At 37.8% G+C, this 22,522-nt stretch overlaps 1 protein-coding gene and 1 long non-coding RNA gene across 5 annotated transcripts in view; one reads left to right on the forward strand and one right to left on the reverse strand.

Annotated features, from left to right (window-relative positions):
• Positions 1 to 22,522, reverse strand: part of LOC309693125 — a 62,617-nt gene that overhangs the window by 32,413 nt on the left and 7,682 nt on the right. For both annotated transcript variants that reach the window (XR_014272579.1, XR_014272580.1), the window contains exon 4: positions 9,131 to 9,355. This is a non-coding gene — a long non-coding RNA (uncharacterized lncRNA). The remainder of the gene's footprint in view (positions 1 to 9,130; positions 9,356 to 22,522) is intronic.
• Positions 1 to 22,522, forward strand: part of LOC309693124 (netrin-G1-like) — a 67,850-nt gene that overhangs the window by 4,835 nt on the left and 40,493 nt on the right. For all 3 annotated transcript variants that reach the window (XM_082512112.1, XM_082512113.1, XM_082512111.1), the window contains exon 2: positions 1,496 to 2,139. In XM_082512112.1, the coding sequence (XP_082368238.1) occupies positions 1,882 to 2,139 (258 nt within the window). In that variant the 5' untranslated portion in view covers positions 1,496 to 1,881. The remainder of the gene's footprint in view (positions 1 to 1,495; positions 2,140 to 22,522) is intronic.

Consider the following 22,522-nt stretch of genomic DNA (forward strand, 5'->3'; position numbering starts at 1 on the left):
CCCACTTTGAAGGGTCTGAAAAGCAGCTCAGTAATTTCTCCGGCTCAGATGAATAACTTTCATTACATTTGGAATGTATTCAAGCCCATAGTCATTTTGTAAAAGGGGCATTAGGTTAGAAAAAGGAATGCAGTATTTCTAAGGAAGTCTGAAATGTGATCTTAACTCCTTCAAATTGGCACCATTTTCAGTCCAAGACAAGATGACCAAATTAAAATATTGAATTCTAATACCTCCATATGCTAGCAGGCATCACGTAGTTTTTAATGAGACATCGCTCATTAAAATGAGTTTCTCTTGATAAATATTGTTAAATTGCTTAATTGATTAATTTGATTTAATAACCTCAAATATGGTAATACTTTGTGTTGACACACCAAATTTTCTCACTCTTCTGAACATAAAACTCCCTCCACACGCTTCAAACCCCAGGTTACCTAAATAAATAAATAAATTTCAGCTGTAACTGTCAGTCACAGGGGGGGGTGGCTGTAGCCTGAAGGGTAGAGAGGAAAGCTGCTGACCGTAAAGTTACGGGTTCAACTTCATGTACTGTATCAGCTGGAGGAATCAGAGCAGAGAAATTCAATGAGTAATGGTTCTGCCTCAACAAGTACTGCTGAACTCCCCTTGCACAATGCGTTTAACCTGCACTTAAGAGGATAACCATGCGCGTTTCTTAACATTGTGACCTGTGTGGGCAAAGGTTAGATTGAAATGTATTTTTTCTGTACAGCTATTCACAGCAACAAATACTTTTCACTAAGGCAAAAGCTCTGGCAAATTGACAGTCAACAGTAGCTTAACTCTTATTTAAAGTGATACTCAGTTGGAGGTGCTAGTGTATATGCTTGCTTCATTTAGTCCCTGCTACTGCACACACTTTTTACCTGAGTCACTGAGATGGTGCAGGTCTCCGCTGACTGCTGCCAGGCACCATTACCTGATGAGTCGGGCCATCTGACTGATGGCTTGCGATTGCTTTGAGAAATGTACAATCCCTCAAATAGACTATTTCTGTCTTCCAATTTTACTTTAATATTTCCCAAATGCCTCTTAAGGTGCTGAGACAAATGCAACTCCACATTCGGCTATAAAGGAGCAAGAATCAGAAAAGGCAATAACTTAAATGTAGTGACTTGACACATGGAAATAAGTCTTTTTGCACAATGTATGAAAATCACATGGAGATTAGACTCTACAGAAGAAGCTCAATTTGAATTGTACACAGTGATTTTGAAAAGGTTATTATTGAGGGACCCATAAAAGCAGCAAAGCCATACATTACACTTGTGCACTTATTGCACATACGTGTGTCTTTGTGTCTGGGTTTGTGCATGTGTTGGAGTGGGTAGTAAGATGTAAGACTTCTCCACCTAGCTCCCTGCAAGCCATGCTAAAACTCATTTAATATTTTAATGTCGCATTTCAAATGTTTTGTAAATGTATCCAATCTTTTTAATTCATTAAGCTATCCTTTTCTTCTGTCCTTTAGGATGCTGCTGGTGCCAAAAAGTATACTTGGGGATCAAGCTCAGATATCTGCTGATTTATGAGGAGTGTCACTCCTCTGCACATCACATCTGACCGTTAGTTCACCTTTTCATCAACTACCAACACTAGCGAAGACACCCCCTTGTTGACACACCTCATCAGCCTGGCAGAAGCGGTGGCAATCAAAGACAAAATAACTGAATGGGGGCTAATAGTTGCCTGAAGCTCCTCACACAAAACTAGCAAGATGCTGCCACAGTTCCTAAATGCTCTATTGCCCCGTTCAAAGCTGCTGTTAAGTTAGAGTGCTATCGTCATTTCTGTGACTAAGCAAAAGACAAAAAAGAGAAAGAAAAGAAAAGAAGAATCCTACAGAAACCATACTGAATGAGATCAGCGATGTTCTTGCCTGTGTTGTTCGCTCTGCAAGCTTTGTGCACCAGTGTGGGCCACGCTATGCAACATTACCCTGCGGTCTGGGGACACTATGACGTGTGCAAGTCCCAGATCTACACAGAGGAAGGCCTGGCATGGGACTACATGGCCTGTCAGCCCGAAGCCACTGACATGACAGAGTACCTGCGAGTGACCCTCGACCCTCCAAATATCACGTGTGGAGATCCGCCAGAAACATACTGCGCTTTGGTGAGTCGTAACCTCGGTTGTCCCCTGATGGAGACAAATGAGGCTGTAGGCAGGATCGCACAGCATACTGGGTCAGGGATAGAGAGCGGCGCATACAAGGCAATGAGCTGCCGCTGCAGCGGAGATTAATGTACATGTAGACCTGTGCATTAGGACAACAGCAGCAACATACACACACATGCTGTTGTGCAAATCTTGGAGATGAATTTGGAGAGACTGGTAAATGTAAAAACAGACAGATGCACAAAACAACTGGAAACCGTTACATGCACAAACAATCTGTAAATATGTCCTTGCACAACTGATGCACAGGCATACACAAATCTGTATGTGTACATTAGATGTACACAAATTTGGAGCCATTTTTTTCCATATTCTGTTGAAATTCTCTTACAAATGTATTTTTTATTTAAGTTTTTGATGTCCTTCCAACTGTTGCCCTTTAGCGGTCATACAAAGGAAAGTTTTAGGATCGCTCTAATAAATATGTTTTAATATCAAATTATACTGGGGCAAAAATATTGTGAAAATGGATTTATTACTAAGTCTAAACAGACAAAGTACATGCAAATACATAAACAAACATCTATCTTTATAGCTGACTGAAGACTGACTGCATCTGTGCAGATGACTGCAGACACACACACACACACACACACACACACAGGCACTGACAGGGTAACTGCACTGGTGCTGGCACTGTTATTAAACAAAGAACAGTGAATGCAGTATTCAGCCCCCTTATCAACCTTCATCAACAGTTCAACCCCAGGTTGCATTTGTTTAGAATCACACTCAAAGTAAGCTGTAAGAGCCCATAGGCTTTAAAGTGCTTCATTAGACGTTATGTTCATGCCTGCCAAGAGCTCGTGCGAGTAAATATTTACCAATTAAAATGGGCATCTTTAAAAGGAGGGCTTTTCTTCTCACAGCTCCAGATGGCATTGAGACATTTAATGCCACTGTAGGATGAAAAAGGAGCTAGTCTCCAGTCGGGTGTGACGTTCTGGTAAGCTTTTTTTTTTTTTCTCTATCAAAACACAAACTGAAACCTTTATCAGACCAGTAGATTATCCTGAATGTTCAACATTTACATAACACGGGGCGCATAAAGAACAGAACAGAGACAAACAGAGTCAACGTGGTTGGAATACTTTGTATGTTTGTTTGATTTTTCTTGTCAATACAGAATTTGTTCATAGAAAAGATGTCTTATATTTCTTTGTCATGTCATTTTTTTATGCATACTCAGCTTATGTATAATTTAGAAACACTTGTGTTTTATATTTCTTTTGTTGTAATCTATTTTTATTTTTATTATTTATTGATTTTTTATTAAAATATTAATAGCACATGAAATCTCTATCTATTTTGATGTTGGCAAAATACAGAACTAACAAAATATATTGTGGATCAGTTTTCTCCACAGATGTTATGATACACAGGGACAAACTAAAAACAATTTTAAGTAAAATAGTTTCAGTTCAATTTTATTGAGTTGTATTTATATACGGACAAATCGCCACAGCAGTTGCCTCGAGGCACTTTATATTGTAAGGCAAAGAGCCTACAATAATACAAAGACGACAGAGAAAACCCAGACAAACATATGATCCCTTATGAGCAAGCACCTTGGTGACAGTGGCAAGGAAAAACTCCCTTTTAACAGGAAGAAACCTCCGGTTGGGGGTGAAGGGGAAGAAGGCAGGACAAAGACATGCTATGGAAAAGATCCAGAGATTAATAAGAACTAATAATAAATACTTCAGTCTGAAATCAGTCTGTCAAGTGAGTCCAGCACTTAAATTCAGACTGAAATATGTCCGTATTTACAAGCAAATCTGTATGTACGACCCCGTTCACAAGATGGATGGTATCAAATTTTTTGAACAAGCAGTCATAGTTCGCATATGATATCATAAAGATTTTGGTGGAATTTACATGTTTCACAGGACTTTTATAATATTTGGTTCTGACTTTGCTACAAAATTTCAGTTCCCCCTTGAGATGCTTTACATAATTTTTTCTATGCGGAACACTTTATTTACAACAGATTACACTGCTAAACAAATGACATCAGCAAAACTTGCTGTTTCGCTTAGGAAGTGCCTAAGAAAACAATGTCATGTTGAAAATAATCAAACTTCGAGGATTTTCCTTCACTGGATGATTGCATGTGCGTAAAGACACAAGTAGACTGTGTTCAGCCACCAAATGAAATAAATTGAAAAGATTAGCTGAGGACAAACCATATTGATCTGTTGTGAGACTTTTCTGCCTCATTGGTAGGACAGAACAGTCCCATTAGTGTAAATTCCAGCTGTATGGTAACTCTCAACTATTCTTGCTTCTGGCTAGAATGCCTTTCACCTCTGACATGAATTTGGGGTCATGATTATCTAGATCATCAAGAACACAGACTCCTTCTGGAAACACTTAAATGCCTGTTGTGTGTTTGATCTGTTTACATGCAGACTGACACCAGTGACCTTATCCACCAGTGCTTCCTGAGACTTTGTTGAAGATGAGAGGAGCATGCAAATCAGCTCTTTCAGCCAATCACTAAGTTGCCTGTTGTTGTGAGCCGACTCTAATCAGTTTTTCCCAGGAGTTGGTTTTCCTCATAGTGGATGGTCAAAGAATCCTCAATGTCTTGGCCCCCATCCCTTTCTCCATGTGTTTATGATTCCCATTTCCTATTTCGATTGCTGCTCAAAGAAGATTTTATGCATATGAAAGGTTCATTAATCATTCAATTGTGTTGTGGTTTTGCTAAAATGACAAAGATACAACCTTTTGAATTAGAGACTCAATATTCAATAATGAGACTCCAGGATATACAGGGTGTAGGAGATGTGTTCTGCATCAAGGAGTTAGCCTTGTTTATATTTTTAGCTGCAGACCTTCAGGGGTTCTTCAGAATGTGTTGGTATTAAGCCTGTTCTCCTACGGTGTGCTATGGCGCTGTCACTCAGTAGCACTCAACACTGGTATTTTTTACTGTACAGGTTGTGTGAAAGGAAGGAAACAATAAAATTGTAATATTCTGTATTAATACAAATGATCCAATTAAATGTATTTAAAAAGTTGCTGGCCAAATGATAATTATACTATTGTACCACTTGGGCATTAATGAAAATTAGCTGTTAAAACAGAGAAACTAAATAAGTGTTTTCAATTACACACCTTTTTTCTGTCTCTAAAAGCCATATTAGGCTGGCTTGTGGGGATCTGATAGTAATTCACTAAAGTAGCAAACCATTGGATCAAATGCAGCGAGAAATGAGGTTTAATGTTCAAGCATTTCATAGATAGACTTAATTTTTTGTAGTTCAAGTGCATGAGCATGGATATGTTTACTCCACAAAGCATAAATTAGCATCAGGAAGATGGATCTGGATATACTGGATAAATAAATTCTCTTTTGCTGAATAGACCACCCTGTCAAGCATTTAGTATTTAGTATTTATTTAGTATTTAGTATTTATATGCTGACCCTCATTTTATTCACTATGGCAGCTCTGAAGCTGCCATAGTGTAGTAGTGTCTGGATTGTACCTTTCTGATTAGAGAACCCAGTGGTTTGGTGATTTGAAACGTGGCAGAAGATGAGAGATACTCTGTGCTTCCACAACATCTAGGGATCTGGCAGTTAATCTAAACGAATGAATGTGAGCTCTGAGTTAGGTGTCATCTGCCCACATGCTCTACGCTATCTTGAGCCATGCTGGTTCAACCACATCAAGTTGGCAATTGTGTAAACATTTCTGAGAGTGATTCAGTAATCGTGCTTATGCCAGCTACTCTGGGTCTAACTGGGTATATTCTTGTAATTCCTCTGAACTTTATTCAGCTCTCTCAGAATGGATGAAAGAAGTTGTGGCTGCCAGTTTGCCACACGGCCCCCTTTGGAGGCTTAGTAAGGAGAGACGAGACGAGAGCTCCGAGTAAGCTGCTTGGAGACTGCCACATTATTGACAGTCAATGCAGCAGACTTATCTTTGCTGGCAATGACAGCAGTCATTGTGAAATTTCAGTCTGTGTCTTACATGCACACAGAATTGGCGTAATAGACTTTAAAAAGACAACTAGATTATGGGGGAGAAAAGGGGACGTAACCTTTGATACATACATTGGATGTGAGGGCAATGACAGATGAATCTCCAAAATGGCTTTTTTCTCATGGCATGTAGGGGCCAGTTCTGTGGTTTCATGAATCAATGAAGACCTATTCTATGAGAAAGTCAAACTACATCTCACTCTGTGACTTTGGTAAATATCCCCCCTTATTTGCCAGCTTCCAGTTATTTTCAATAGATCATGGTGTGCATTTATTAGATTGCAGTGAAACATCTTGCTTGTCAAGTTCAAGTTTCAAAATACAAAATGCTCAGCTGTTAACAAAGCATATATCATGTGTGTTTTTAGGCCTGAGTTGGTGAAATATTTGGTTGTGCAGAGCTTGTAATTAGGGCTAAAACTTGGTAAAGTAAAAAGCATTAGGTCTTCAATGTCAAGTCTGCACTGATGTTTGGATTAATCTGTAACAAAAAGACCTGAAGCACACATCAGTGCAAGTCCAGTGATCCTTATTTTCAGCATCTTTCGTGCTTTTCTTAGAGCAGCTTTCCAGCTACCTTCTTCACTCAACACTTCACACACCACTCGCGTCAGGTCCCTACAACTTACTAAAACAGGGAAGGCTTGACCAGGTGATGAAGAACAGCGGTGTGGGTCAGCCTCCTATGCCACCACACCCTGAACCCACTGCTCCACCCCTCCCCTTCAGCTGTGCCACAAACCACACCCCATCACATAATCACGCTCACACTATACCATCAATCTAGTACCAACTGCAAGGCAGAAAAGATTAGATTATATAAAATATGAGAATACATTGTAATTGTATTCTTATGGTTTTGACCAAAATCACTTTTTTACACTACTCCCAGTTATTTCAGTGAATAAAGAAGCAGCATTATTCATTTTATTATTTTGTATAGTTTGTGATCAGCTGTAATCTCTCACTAGTCCAATTTTCTGAGATAAAATGAGGGTCAGCAATAAGTGATGAACGTGTCTGTGCAGAACCAGGTTAAGTAGTGGTATCAGGAGTTATGTGTCTATCTCCAGTTCTGGAACTAACCAAGCAGTTCAGAGGTCAAGCCAGAAACTGTCACTGGACCTCTCTGATCTCTGTACCCCTCCTCCTCGGTGGGGAATTCACTCATCCATGTATTTGTTTGGAGACAGGGAACAGTTGGAGCATTTAACTTGCCGTCACCCCGATGCCCTTGACTCTGTTCTGAACTGGCCCTGCCCAGCACATCATCACCGCACCACTGCGTACCAAGACACCGAGATGACATGCAACATGTCCCCTGACTCCGAGAGAGGAGGAGAGTCATCATTTATTCTTTCACTCGCCTGCCACTTCTTTTGTCTCCTGGCTTTTTAATTTCCTTCTCCCTTGTTTTCTGTCAGCTGATGATGCATAATATCCATGTCTTGTTTGAACATGTGGAGGTTGGATGCTCCATATGAGGTGAGCACTTGACAGATAGAGATATGTCGGCATTATTGCCCCAGGATCTGTGACAGGTTAAATCTTAGAGGGTTGTAAATACAAAGACGGATGAATTATGCATGGAGATATAAAAGAAAATGATGGGCATTGTGGCTTAAATAGGCAGAGTATTCCTGGCTTAATATTCAAAGCATGTTTTCACTCTGATTTAGAGCACATACAGTATTATTGCTGTATATCGTAATTGCTTTATTCTGTTGTCGAGTACACAAAAGCCAGTTTTGACATTTTAATGTGTATATGAAAATACTGCTTCCTGAGCAAAAATGTTACTAATTGTGTTGCTATAATCTCAAATTACACCCCCATGATATTTGCTATCCATATAAAAGTGCATGCCTATTAAGATTATCTATTATCTATTACGAAACGGGAAAGCTTACCATTCTGATTCAGTGAAACAGATGGTTCAGTTCTTATTGTGGATTTGTGAGTTTTACACTCCACTACTTTCACCAGCATGTGATGGAACCAAGCTGGTTGGCACGGCAGATTGTCAGACCGTGATGTTTCTTGACATTATGTTTGCCAACTGCTTTTGAAATCAAGTGAAAATGTGACATACATTTCCACTTAACACAGCTGGGGTCAAGCACATGCAAGTAAGGAAATGCAGGATTTTTCAGCTGAATTACCAAAATGTATTTAAACTTCTATTGTTATAACATTGGCCAGCTGTTTCACAGATTTTTCTTTTTATATATCTCTGCAAATCCTAAGCCTTACATTTTTGCTACATATGTCAGCATGTGTTACCCTTTTTTGTGGGTTTTTTTGTAATTTATCTGCATAACTCTTGATCCATTATCAAAGTGTATTCACTTTGCTGACTCAAAGGCTCTGTAATTGCTATTCATCAAATTGCTTTCTTGCCAAAGTAAGGTAAATATTATTTGTGACCCCAATCTTTTCATTGGAGCATGTTTAATTTGGATAGCTGGGTTTTCATTTTCCACAGAGAAAGTTATTAAACCTATACTGGAAACATTTAGCAAATAGAATAATTCAATAAAAAACACTCCCACAAACTTCATGTAAGAGAGATTATCGTGAGCTGAATACATCTCAGTACCTCATCATTCTCTGTTTCAACGTCAAAACATTTCATTATGAGTAGTGACACAAAGTTCCACGATTCTGTCAACGATAACCAAACATTATCCATAATTTAAATCTGCCCGATCCCCCCTTCAGAGTTGGTTCATGGAGAAGGTATGTATGCTTTCTAGTGCATTTGTAATGTATTGCTTTAATTTACTTTGAGAAAAAGGACAAAGTCAAAAGACAGAGACAAATCTGGCAAGTAGGGTGGGATGGTTAAGGGAGGGTTGTGTTGGCGTGACAAAAATGTGGGAAAATTCTCAGAATAAAACCCTGTAAACAAGCATGCTTCTGGTCACATACCTGACATCATGTGCTGCCTTTGGGTTTGGAAGCTGCGTGCTTGTAGTCTGAGACCCGCCCTGCATCCATTGTGATGATTTTCAGCACAAAGTAATTTGGATACAGAAGTTGTTGTTTTCCATGCACTTTGAACTTCATGGTACAATGACAGATGCACAAGTAGAGATGAACTCATCTGTATACCAAAGTATTCTAGACTCAAATGTGAGGCCATCTGTTTGACACCTAAAGCCAGAAAGAAATTGTGTCATGTAATAGGACAATGACGGCAAGCACATCAACAAAAAAGAAAAGAATCAAGTGTTGCAATAGCCCAGTCAACTGAAGCCACATTGTCAAGAAGAACGGGCCAAAATTCATACACAGCATTGTGAGTCTTATAAAGTTATATAGAAAATGATTTCTTTGAGTTGTTGCTGCTAAAAGCAGAAAGCTACTGAGACATGGGGTGTACTTAGTTTTTCACACAAACGCACAGTCCTGTGCAAAGTTTCTTTTTCACAAGACTGTAGTAGGAATATGTATCTCAAAATGATTCAAAGGAAATCCACTTACATCATCTATGACACATCTTTTTTCCCATAGTTTAGCCACATACAGTTAGTTCGCTACACATGCAAATGCTAGCACGTGTCAAACTCAAGGCCCGTGGGCCAAATGTTGCCCACCAAGTCATTTTATGTGGCCCACGAGAGCTTGTGCACGATTGTCTTAAAATAAGTTTAGTGTACGCTGCCTAAAAGTGCTCATTGGCCGTAAAGCAGCATGTATGAAACCACAATGCATTTCAGTTATTTGAAACTCAGTGAGCCCTGGTACCAGGGACAAGAAGGAGAACAGCTAGTTTAACGTGATGTACTGCCAGATCTGTTATTTAAATATAGTAATGTGATAATGTGTGGTATCGACAGAAAGGTCAGAATCTCAGCTAAAAGTTTATAAAACCATTTCAATGACCACCAAAAAGCTAAAACAGCAAACAATTAAAGAGCAGGTAAACAGATTCTGCCAAAAGATGTAAACACAAAGCCCGGATCCCACATACAGGACATGCCCATCGGGCATGAAAAGCCAACATTTGACAGCTTCTCAAACTCCAGATTTGGTCACTCTCCAACTGAAAATCACTGAACCAGCAGCAAAAGAAGACCAGTAAACTACACTTCATATTTGAAAAACATTGTGATGAATCCCCACTTACTTTAGCTGTCTTGCTTCCACCACAATCAAATCACACTTCCTTCACAGCTCCACCTCAGTGTGCTTCAAGACTAGTTTCCCACCAAAAATCTTTATTTTCTGTCTTATTTGCTTGCTTATTACGCACCGGTCTGCCGTTGTGTACAGTGTTGTCAACCGCTGGTTTTTTTTCCCCAAAAAATGCCATCTGACAAGAAAGCCTACAGCACCAGACATTTCAGCTTTCACAATTTATGCAAAATGCTGAACTATATCTCTAATAAAACCTCTATGACTTTGTTTCTGTTTTTTTGCTTTTTACTATAGAAATCTCTGGTTTTTTTATGACTAAAGTTAAAAAAAACAACAACAACCACAAAAAATGGACAATCTGGACAATGAGCTACCAGAACTACTACTGTAATTTTATACATTTATTTCTTACAATTTAAGTCCAAAGAGTCATGCTGACCGATTTCTTTCTTTGTCACAGCAGCTTTTTCCTTAACAGGTGGAAAAAGTAAAATATGTGACTTTACACAGAAAGGGGAGTGTCATGTGTCCGGGCCTCCTAAGATCAAAGTGGGCTGTGTGTGGTCTGTAACTGTGCTAGCACATTCGTGGCACTCTACTGGCAAAGACATAATACAAACATGAGTAAATGAGCACTTAAGAAATAATTTGTCATTTCACTGGGCATGGTGCCTGTCACTACCAGTGAGCCAGCTTAACTCTTCAAGAGAAGTTATAATTCAGAGCTGTTAATGAAGTGCTTTCCCAGTGAAGATATTGTTGCAGTGACTTCCATGTGAGCATGTTTTGCTTTGCACACCTTGCCTCCTGTAGCTTTTCAGTAAAGACATAAAGGTGACTGGACACTGTCTGCTGCAATTTAAAAAATAAAAAGATATTCTTTCACTATTAAGCTGCATTCTTTGTGCTTTCTCGGCCTTCAGTGCTTGTATATCTATTCAGCATCCTTCATGCTTGACAAGCTGAACGAAATTCTTATTAAGATATAGTAATTGAATTACTCAAAACCTACTTGGCAGCATGGCTTTCTATTGGTGCCCCCTGAAAAAACTCCACTTGGTTCATCCATCTGTGAAAGATTTTTTTTTTCTAAGATGTGAAGTGCATGTGTGTGTGAAGGACTTCCAATCCCTCAAGACATTGCCTATAATTTTGCCTAGAATAAAGGGTTTCAAGCAATCAAGAAGTTCTCTCACAGGGGAGGAATGCTTTCAAAGCAGTAAACACAGAAGTCTTTGTTGGTGAGATGTTTAACAGGTTACCAGTTATTAGTGTTAAAAACACAGCAAATGTTTTAATACAATAAAATGCAAAGTAATGTAAAGTATTAAAGTGTTTGAATTTTTTTATTCAAATGTTTTTGGAAAATAATGTTAGTGCTCTTTTGCCAATTTCCAGAAAAAAAAAAACATTTTGTTGAATTTCCAGAAAGGCATTCTTGTCAAATGTCTACTGTGCTGGATATGGAGGATTTAGGTTGATCAGAATGATCAATGATTATTGAGCTGATTAATAGATGAGAGGCAGTGTTAATTCATACAAGGAAATTAATCAGAGAGATTGAGCACACGCACTGAAACAAGCACAGTCTATCTACAGCACTGTGGAAAAAGTGTTTCCCCCTTACCGATTGCTTTGCTTTGTTTTGGTTTTTGCATATTTGTCAAAAATCTTTTCGATCATCAAACAAATTTTAATATTAGAAAATTATTCATGAATGCTTCCATTTTCTATCACTTATCTGGGTTCGGGTCTCAAGCTTGAGCAGAGATGCCCAGAATATCAATCTATAGATATATAGAGAGATATAGCTTGTATATAAAGATGTATAATATTTTTTTTTAATTAAATCAGTGCCCGGATACGAGAAATGGTCCCTGGAGGAAGAGATTAAAAGTTTAACTTGGGTTTGTATAATGTGATTTTTTTTTTTGTGGCTGGCAAGAATGTCCAAGAATTACATGAGGCCGCATCTGGATATTGGCACCACCTTCATTTGGAGCTAAATGTTCAAAAGTTGAGTTATAGACTATAGATTCTACATTTTACTGCTTTACTGTTACAGTATCATAAGGTGAAAATATACATCTTCCTTAAAAAGTTATCCTATTTGTTATTTTTTATATTTAATGAAGCAAATTAACTTTCCATTTTCAAGTCTTTAAGCTAAGCAGGCAAACAGCTTATCAATTGTAGCTTCAAATTATCCACAAACATGACCAAAACAATTCTGCACTGTTCTGTTAAGGTGATAATATTTATATTGCATCAGACTTACCATATGTTGCCTTTAAAATCTCAAACAAGTCCAAATGAGAAAAATGAAATTTGAAAAGGTCAGCCCTTACAGAGCATTGTTTTATGTTTTTGTATTTTTTTTAAAGAATCATGCACTGAGTAATAGGGGTCAGACTTGAAAGACAGAAATGGTTAGGAGATGACAGGCAACTGTTGCAACCCACCTCCCCTTAGGAAACCCAGCCATCATGTTGTCAGGCCATATTGATCGCTGAGAAAGAATGAAAGAGACTGTGCTGTAAAGAGAGGGAGGAAGTGAGAGGTAGAGATGTAAAGTACAGAGGGGAAGAGTGTTCGTTTGGTGCGATTTTATCATGCTCAGTGAAATGGTGACATTTCAGTAATGTTTTATTCCTTACTTTGGCATTTCAAATTAATAAAAGCCTCTAATAACTATGCAGACTGAAAAGATGGAGGTTGAGTTGACACACTATGAGCTAACACACTGATGAACAATGCAGCAATTTCACTCTTACACTCGCCTCATTCTTGCTTTCACTCTTTCAATTTCATCCCAGTTTCTACCAATTTCTTAGAGATGACCCCTGCATCCCATTGTGAACAGCTAAGGACTGAGTAGGTGTCTTTTGATTTTCTTCTCAATTAGAGTGCACCTAGAACCAGTGATCGATTTCTATCTGATTCCAAGCTGCTTATATGAAACAAATGAGTCAAATCAATAAAATATTGATTTCACGGCAGCTTATCAATGTATACTTAGCCTGTCGGCATTCTGAGGCAAGAATTGGATTACACTTTAATTCTAATTTAGTTTCAAAATACTTGCAAACTGTAGGGCCAAATAGGACTGAAAGTGAGTGCACTGATGCAAACAGTTGCCATTTTGTGGGTTTTATGTGGCAAATGTTAAACAGGACACAAGCCTCTTTACTCAGCAGAAGCAAGTTTACCTGGACTACAGAGTGAAAAATATGTTAATTCCAGTGGAATAATTTGTTTATGAGGTCAAATTACTTGGTATTAATAAGTTTGACTTTGGTGAACATGAACTTCCAGGGCTGAAAACATTTGAACATGCATTTAATGGCAAGAGGTAGATAAGAAGGTGTTACAGATTATACTCTATAGCTGGTATTAGTTCAGAATTATGCCTGAAACAATGGTTTATATGATCTCTTTAGGACTGTTTGGAGTCATTTACTTGCACTTTTGGATTAACTGATTAGATTTAGATCTAATATCAAGGTCATTGTGACCTTAAGTTTGTGGACCACTATTCTGAACCCTGATATGATTGCTCATGTCTGGACAGGTAAATACTGATTTCACTGACACAGGCATGCAAGTAAGACTTTGTATCATGTAAAAACAAAATGGCATTTAGCCAAAATGGAAAAAAAATAATTCATGCAAATAAAAGTTTGCTAGAAGGTGTAAATAAATCACTTCCAATCTCCAAATGTAAACACAACCTACTGTTTTGCATTGCTATGGAAACTTGAGGTGGGCTTCTATTATAAGCAAGTTTCATACTTAATATTTGTGTATAAGACATAAACACAAGATGTGCAAGATATCTGTGACTAAACTGGCAAACAAAGAGTATATGTGCTAAAAAGTATAATGTCAATATATGCAGTCACATAAGACAAAGGCTCAAAATGTAATTCTGTGGTTTTTCACGTCTTGCTGGGTTCTTACTATAGGTACAGAAAACAAACTCTTCCAAAAATACTGTCAAAGTATTTGGACAATGATTTTTTTTGTAATTCTGCCTCTGTACAACACCAAAGTGCATTTTAAATTGAACAGTCAAAACGAGGTTGGACTAATCTAGTGACTTTTAGCTTTAATTCAACTGATTTAAAAATACTGCACTAATTATGTAAGAAATACAGGCAATTTTGTAAATTGTTCTCCATTTTTAGACGCTTAAAAATAACTGGACTTTTGAGCAGGTTTATGGCAAGTGAAGGCTGTTTTCTTCTTTCTTTCTTTCTTTCATGACAAATTAAGCAGATAAAAAAATCTGGAGCTGATTCTTTCTCATGAACTTACATTTGGTAGCTGCCTATTGGAAATCTCAATATGAGGTCCAAAGAGCTGCTGGTGCATTTGAAAGAGGTCCATTATTAAAATGAAGAAAAAAATAAATCTATCAGAAAGATGACAAAAACTTGCTAATAGTGGTTAGAGTAGCAATCTGGTCCACCCTCAAAGAAAGTGAATCTACAGGCCTGCTCAACAACACCAACAAGCCTGAAAGATCACAGAAGACATCTCGAGTGGATGATCACAGAGTTTTTCCCTTGATTAAGAGAAACCACATCTCAGTGTCTAGCCAAGTCAAAAATAGTCCTGAGGAGGCAGATGTATCATTGATGACATCTACAATGGACAGACACCTCCAGCAATAGAAATACAGACAGTTTAGAAAAGGTGTAAACCACTGCTTAAACTCTATAAAAAGCTCTTAAAGGCAGTGCCCAGTTGTGGAAAATGATTCTTTGAACATATGAATGCAAGCTTTATGACATAGAATAAGGCCATATAAAAAAAAAAAAAAAAAACAGTATTGTTGATCATTTTGAAAATAGTCAAAATTGTATTTTGAGGAAAAAGTTGAAATAATATTTTGAGAAAGACAAACTGCCATATTTGCTATACCCTTTACAAAAAAGCCTTGTGTAGTAGAGATAGTGGAACAAACTGATCAGCCGTCTTGTGATAAAACATACTTCCTCTTTATTGTGCAAGGGTGTAACCATCCTTGCATCTAGCCATGAACAGAAATTTAATTTTGTACAAATCCACTCTTCCAAGTTTGTGTGGTTTTTCTGACTGAGCCGCCGCAGCCGCAGATTTCTGCACCAGCTTTTCAGCATCCTTATACTCATCACCACAATATGTTTATGTGACAAAAGAAAAATTATTTCCTTCCTTGTTACTAAAGCTGATTCTGAAGTATGATTTCACTAACTTAGAGGGTATAGCATCTATGGCAGTTTGTCTTGAAACAACAATTGTAAACACTATCTCAACTTTTATCTCAAAATGATTGATAGTATTTTTTTAATGTGCCCCTAATACTCCTTTGTACTTTCACAAGAATGATGGCAAAAGTATGGATAGGGAAAGAAACAGCTCATCGTCTGAAGAATAGCATCAAACATAATGGAGACAGTGTTAGATCATGGATCTGTATGGCTGCCAGTGAAACTACTACTATTTATTTATTATGTGAGTGCTAATATAAATAGGAGAATGATTTTTGAAGAGTACAGGGCTATACAGTCTGTTCAGATTCAGCCAGATGGTGTAGAACTGATCACTGATTACTTCACAGTGCAAGTGGATAATGACCCAGAATAAACTGCCAAAGAAAAATAAGTTTTTCAAGGCAAAGAAATTGGATAGTTTGATCTTAACCCAGCAGAGTCTGTTTTTAGTGCTGAACACAAAAATGAAGATAGGCACTCATAAACAAGCGGAAACTGAAGATGGTTGCAGTAAAAACCCGGAGAAGCATCTCAAGGGAAGAAACTCAATATTTGGTGATGTCCATGATGTCCGCTATTTAAAATTATGTTAGTCTGTCCAGCCTGTCCAATTTACTTTTGCACGCTTGCTTACTTTATACAGAATCAAAACCTTTTAAATTTGAGTGGTGTTTTTTTTTACACAGAAATATCTGACTGCATTAAGTGTTCTGTCTGACAGGTCTTGACAAGAGAAATATAAATTGTGCCATATAAGTAGGCAAAGAGATAGAAATCTACCAAAGAGAATTAAACATCTTCTATTAATCACTGAAACATCCACTCTTTATAGCATTGCTAAAGCTTTTTATTGAATTCTGACACAAGAGAGGATATATCCCACCCAAAGCAGATACCTACAAAGCACACACAGCAATACACAGATACACATGGGTGTATAAACATACACATCCACATATCCACATATACAAGCAAAATCAGCCACACAAATACACAAGTACAAAACACATTAATTCACTTCTCCATACATAAATGCACAAATTTCATACACAGAATCAAGTGCTCACCTCCAACATCCCCCATGATAATAAGGCAGTGTTAAATATACCCCACTGGAACTCTGCCACATGGGATAGATAATGAGGCCAGGTGTTAATTAATGTGGAGTGCGTTTCTCCTAGTCTGTTGACACCCTGTGAATCCCAATCAAGACTGGGGCACTGGATCGTGGTGCGCTTGATTTGCCAAGCAGTGTACTTTAAAAGGCCAGACTGGCTGTGCTGCAACCCTCAAAGGGACTCCTTTGGCAAGAGCTGTGTTCCAAAGGGCGGAGTGTTTGGCATGTGGCAAATTAAAACACGAGCGCCGGGAGAAGTTTGTGTTTTCGTTTTGATCAAACGTCTGCACCAATAACACATTACAACACCCTCCAATATGTTGTTTGCATAACTATCTCATGCATAAGATTTTATCTGCAGTATGCGGTGTCATGCGTGACACTCAGAGGAACATACTGGTGTATTTGCACAGTTTTCTCAAATAACCATTGAGTATATGTCTTATTTATTATCTTTGACGGGTATAAAAACTCTTGCTATTACATTTGTCATGGGGCTAAATTTTTTGTCATGAGTTTAAGGACTGGCTAATCTTAATTTCCTGTTTTATTTTGAAAATATTTTATATCTTGTGTCTTTGGTGTCTTTTGTTCTTATCTTTGTTTTCTTGCCTTTTGTAATGTCTGCCCTAATTGTTTTCACTTGTGTGACATTGTCAGTTTCCCCTGAGAATGCATATATAGCCTAAGATCTATATATAAGACCTTTATATAGCCTCTTTCTCAGATTTTTTGTTTTCCATGTTCGGTTTTGTATATCAGTCTGTTTTTCCAACCTTGTGTCCTTGAGGGGTTTTTTCCCCTGCGTTATTTTTTTTTCCTTCGTTAGATTTAATATTTTTCTGCCATCTTTATGTAGCATCTTGAGTTCCTACCTTTTTGTAACTGGTAAATGGACTGGTTCTTATATAGTGCTGTGCTACTCTATCCGAGCACTCAAAGTGCTTTATACAACTTGCTTCATTCATCCATTTACACCCATTCATACAGGCATTCTTTCTTTGCTTTCTATGCAGTTAAGGGTTAAAGTGAGATTCAGAAGGTGGGGGAACCCTAATATCTGTGCAGTGGCTCAGCACAGGGGAAAAAAAAAAAAATCACAGTAATTTCTGTTGTGAGCTTCAGTAGATTTTCTTAGTCTGCAGGATATAATCAGCTGATGTGCTGCTGATTGTGGATTTACACATCAGAATCAAGCAAGATGTACACAGTTTGAGCAGTTATCATGCCTAATGTCCATCCCTTTCACTGACACTATACTGTTTATACTCACAGTATAAAGTTGGAATTCAGTCAGTTAATTTGAATTAATCAGCTTAATGCAAAATGATCTCTGCTACACTTGATGTAAACCTAAATCTGACCACGAGCACCACAGCCACTGTGAATTCTACTGCAAGCTAACCTGCTTATCCTGCACAAAACTATCCAGTATGTTCATGCAACATTTGAATAACACAGACATAGTATACTTAGTTTGTTTTGCAGGAGGTTTCACAATATGAAAATACATAATTTATCAAAACACATCCTATACAAAACCAATATGTGATTAAAATTATGACATCAGATATAAGCTTTAAATTTGCAGTTTATCGAGTGTTACTGAGCAGGCCTTACCTTTAAATCTAACCTTTTTTCTTCCTCTCCTGTCCTGTCTGTCTTCCTACAGCTTCCTTAAAATTACCTGACAAAAATCCTCCTCCCTTCACATTTCCGTATCTTCTGTAGTGCTAGCCAGATGCAATGTAAGGAGTAGAAAGTAAAAAGTTGCTAGAAAAATAAATACTCAAGTAAAGTACAGATACCTGAAAATTCTATGTAAGTACAGTAACAAAGTATTTGTACTTCATTACTTCACATCTCTGAGGTTAAGTAATGGTTATATTAACTTTTTTTTTATCTCCTCTGTAAAGCTCCTGCAATTTATAATAAGTATAATTTTACTGTTAAAAATATTTAGTTTAAACTATCCTATTGTCTTGTGTATTAAATGTACATGTTTTATATATAATTTAACTTATGTGTCGTCAGGTCAGTAACACTCATATCCCACCGACCTCAGAAATGATATGATAGCCAGCCCGCCCACACACACACACACACACACACACACACACAGGTCGGATGTCCTTCATTCCTCTGAAGGTCAGAAGAATGAAAAGTCTGGCTCTGTTGTGAACCACTGCTGGCCCTGACTGCAGGTCATTAAAGCTCTATTGAGTTTCTGCCAAAGCTCCGACTCTACCAATATCTCACCATGGCTCATCTCAGCTGTCTTTTCTGTCCAATTTATACCAAGCCCTGAAAAGATCAACACCCAGCCTCTGTGCTCACTATACACATGTGCATTCCTGGATATCATCGTTTTGGCCTGTCGCCTGTGCATCATTACAAATGTATCATCCTCACTTAAAGCCAGGAACAGTATGAGTTCAGTTCAAAAGAGAGTTTTCCTGAGAGTTGAGAATTTATTGTCACATCTGATGGGCATCTTCTGATTTTGTCGAGTGGCGCTTCAGCTCAAATTATCGCCATTTTGGTTTTCTTGGATCAACTACCTGAACACTGAATCGCAGCCGAGTTACATCTTCAAACTGTCATTTGTCAGGGTTTCTCCTCCTCTGGTGCACCCCATGAATGAGGATGGGCATCCGATTGTGTGATAAAGGGGCTCAGAGGAAAGCACTCCAAGGGATCATTAACACCGCCCAAAAGATCACTGGCTGCCCTCTCCCCACACTGGAAGTTCTACACAACGCCCACTGTTTTAAAAAGGCCCAAAACATCATAAAAGACACCTCACATCCTGGCCACTCCCTGTTCGAACTGTTGCCCTCAGGCAGACGGTACAGGGCAATCAGAGCAAGGACTAATAGACTCAAACACAGCTGTTATCCAACTGCAATAACACATCTGAATACTACAAAAAAATGTCCATCACGCCACTCTTGTGTTAATCTATGCACGGTCTGAAGCATGTGTGTGGGAATGTATGTGAATGTTTTACTGTTATATCTTATTAGTATTTTAAGTATTCTATCTATTTTATTTATTGAATTTTATTGTTTTATTTATATTTTGATATTGCTAGGGATGATGCAATGATCGGGGACCATTCTTAATTTCGTTGTTCTCATGACAATGACAATAAAGTTTCTGATTCTGATTCTGATTCTGATTTGGGCCAGCGACAGGTCTGCAGGTGTCATGCGGCAAGTCAGGAGGTGCAAGGCCGAGCAGGATGATGGGCTGATTAATCCAGCAACACCTCAGGTCCAATGGGAGAGATTTTGCTGCCACAGAGGTGCTGAGTCAAATAAGTTACTGAAGTCTCAGCACAAACTAGCGAGGCACACGCAGGTCACAGATTAATATTACCATAGGGTTCATATTGCACTTTTACTTCAATTTGTACATATAAACAAATACTGAAGCATCTTAAAAATTGTAGTTGCAGATTTCATGAATAAGAATGGAAACCACAGAATTATACTACAACAATCTCCAAAGTACCAAGAAGTCATGTTGTTGTGTATTTCAGGAAGCCCACAGGTTAGTCAGATTTACCGGGGAAGAAAAAGTGTGGGTGAGTGGAAAATTATCATAATATTATATTATCAAAATAATTATCAACCTCTATTAAAATTATTCAAAATCTTGCTAATTTAAACTTTTCCATTTTAAGTCCACTGCTATTTTCTATAAACCTCCAAATAATGCGGTTTAGATAATCTAGATAAACTCTTGTTTTTCCCTTACCCCCTCAGATTTTATCATGCAAATAGTGCTTCTGGTTGTCACATTTACTTTGGCCACCCACACTGCAAGAAAAAAATGCTTGCTGCATTTATATGCTTATTTTTGTTGCATTGAATCTGATGAAATTGCATTTTTGTTTTTTAACATAAATGCTTACTGAATCATTGTTATCAAGTTGTCAGTTTTAGCTAGAACTGAAAATGTGGTTTCTCTCCTTTTTTGTATAAATTTGTTCTCTACTCCATTTGTATAAGCATGCATACAGAGTATCATTGTAGACATGTATTATTTTGTATATGTAGGTGCTAATGTGGGTTAACACTCCATATGAAAACCCAAAGAAGTTGTTTGATTTAGTCTGACTCTTAGTAATAACTTGAAAAATATGACTTTATAAATGTCATCATTATGTCTTCCTTTTGTTTTTCTTAGTCAAGGTAAACTTAAGTGCACAAATTGCATCTCTCTTCATATCCTCTGAGCCTCTTTTTGCACCTAAAATTGAACACATTTATCACAGGGTAGTGTGTAAATTTAAATGAGACATCACCATGAAAAAAGTGAAGTCTAATTCACTTAATACACATTTACTATGCAAAGTGATATGTCTCCAAGCAATAGACAGACAAAGTAAACCAGCCAAAACATGTTAATGTTCAGTCTGAAAATAGTCTGAAATAATAAGCACGCCTTAAAGAAGATGACTGGAGTGCAAAACTATGCTGAGTTCAATATGTAATCTGTGCTTCAGGTCCAGAAATCTGTCAGCTAAACTGATTGGTTGGATTGCCTCTATCCGTTCTTCAGCAGTGGCTGTCACTGGCCACAGAATTTATCTTCCGAGCCACATCCTCTGTCAAACGGCACCTCAACAGGAGGTTGCACTTTGTCTATCTCACAGGCCATATGTCACTCATTTAAGCATCTGCCTCACACATTATGTGTGTATATGTGTGTGTGTGTGTGTGTGTGTGTGTGTGAGAAATGTGGGTCTCCCTCATAAATGGCTGTACAGTATAGGCTCCAGAGATTAGGACATCATTTGCTGTTCAGGCCTCCTTTCACTCTTTCACTAAGGCAGTGCCCCCGGACGGATCATCTAGCATCAATAGAAACTGTGCTCCGTTACACAGCAGCCATGAGGGTAACAGAGATGTCAGCAATGCCAATGAATGATGACCCATTAGACGCTCTTGCAGTGTTGTATGTTCTGTAATGTCAGTGGGTGTGAGATACATAGGAAGGTCATCAATCTATAACATGAACCTATATGTACTATGCAAGATAAAGATTTAATGAGAAATTATAGTGATAATATGGATTTGTACATCTGCATGAAGAAGAAAATTTTCACATGACTCTATGCAGTTCTGTAAAAAAAAACAAAAAAAAAAAAACACAAAGTATACTACCCCATGAGACAATGGTTTATAGAAACACTCTTAGCAGTGATAAGTTGAAGTAATTATTTTCTGTATGAGTTTTTCGGTCTCTTACATCATTGTGGAGTTATTTTACAACATGTCTTTAGTTCATTGTGATTTGTGGACTTTGTTTAAGGACAGCTTTTTTTATTCTCTACCACCACATTTCAATCAAGTTGAGGTCTGGACTTTGACTTTGTCATTGCAACATTTTGATTCTTTTCTTTTTCTTTCTTCAACCATCAGCTGAATGCTCTAGACGAGCAAACTATCAAAACCTCTGTCTGCAGAGAGTTTCTTGGACTTCATGCAGTTAAAATCAGCCCTGACTCGCAGTCTGCATTTTTTTTTTTTACTGTTTTTTCCATCTACAAAACTGTCAGGTTTTCAGAAAGTATTGCAGAGTGGTTGATAGAAAATTAAGCTAGCTAATTTAGGGCTTTTTAAAATGGATAACTAAACAGTTACAAGCAAATAAAAGTTGGTTTCCACCTAAATTATTCTGTTTGAAGGAAAAATATGAACTCAGCTTTCAAATTATTTTGACCTGCAGGTCTAACAGTACTACTTGCTTGCACTGTTAATGTTCACTGTCTTTTTGTAACAATCAGTCAGTTAC

Source organism: Aulonocara stuartgranti (genome assembly GCF_965226115.1).
Source record: "Aulonocara stuartgranti genome assembly, chromosome: 18".
NCBI lineage: Eukaryota > Metazoa > Chordata > Actinopteri > Cichliformes > Cichlidae > Aulonocara > Aulonocara stuartgranti.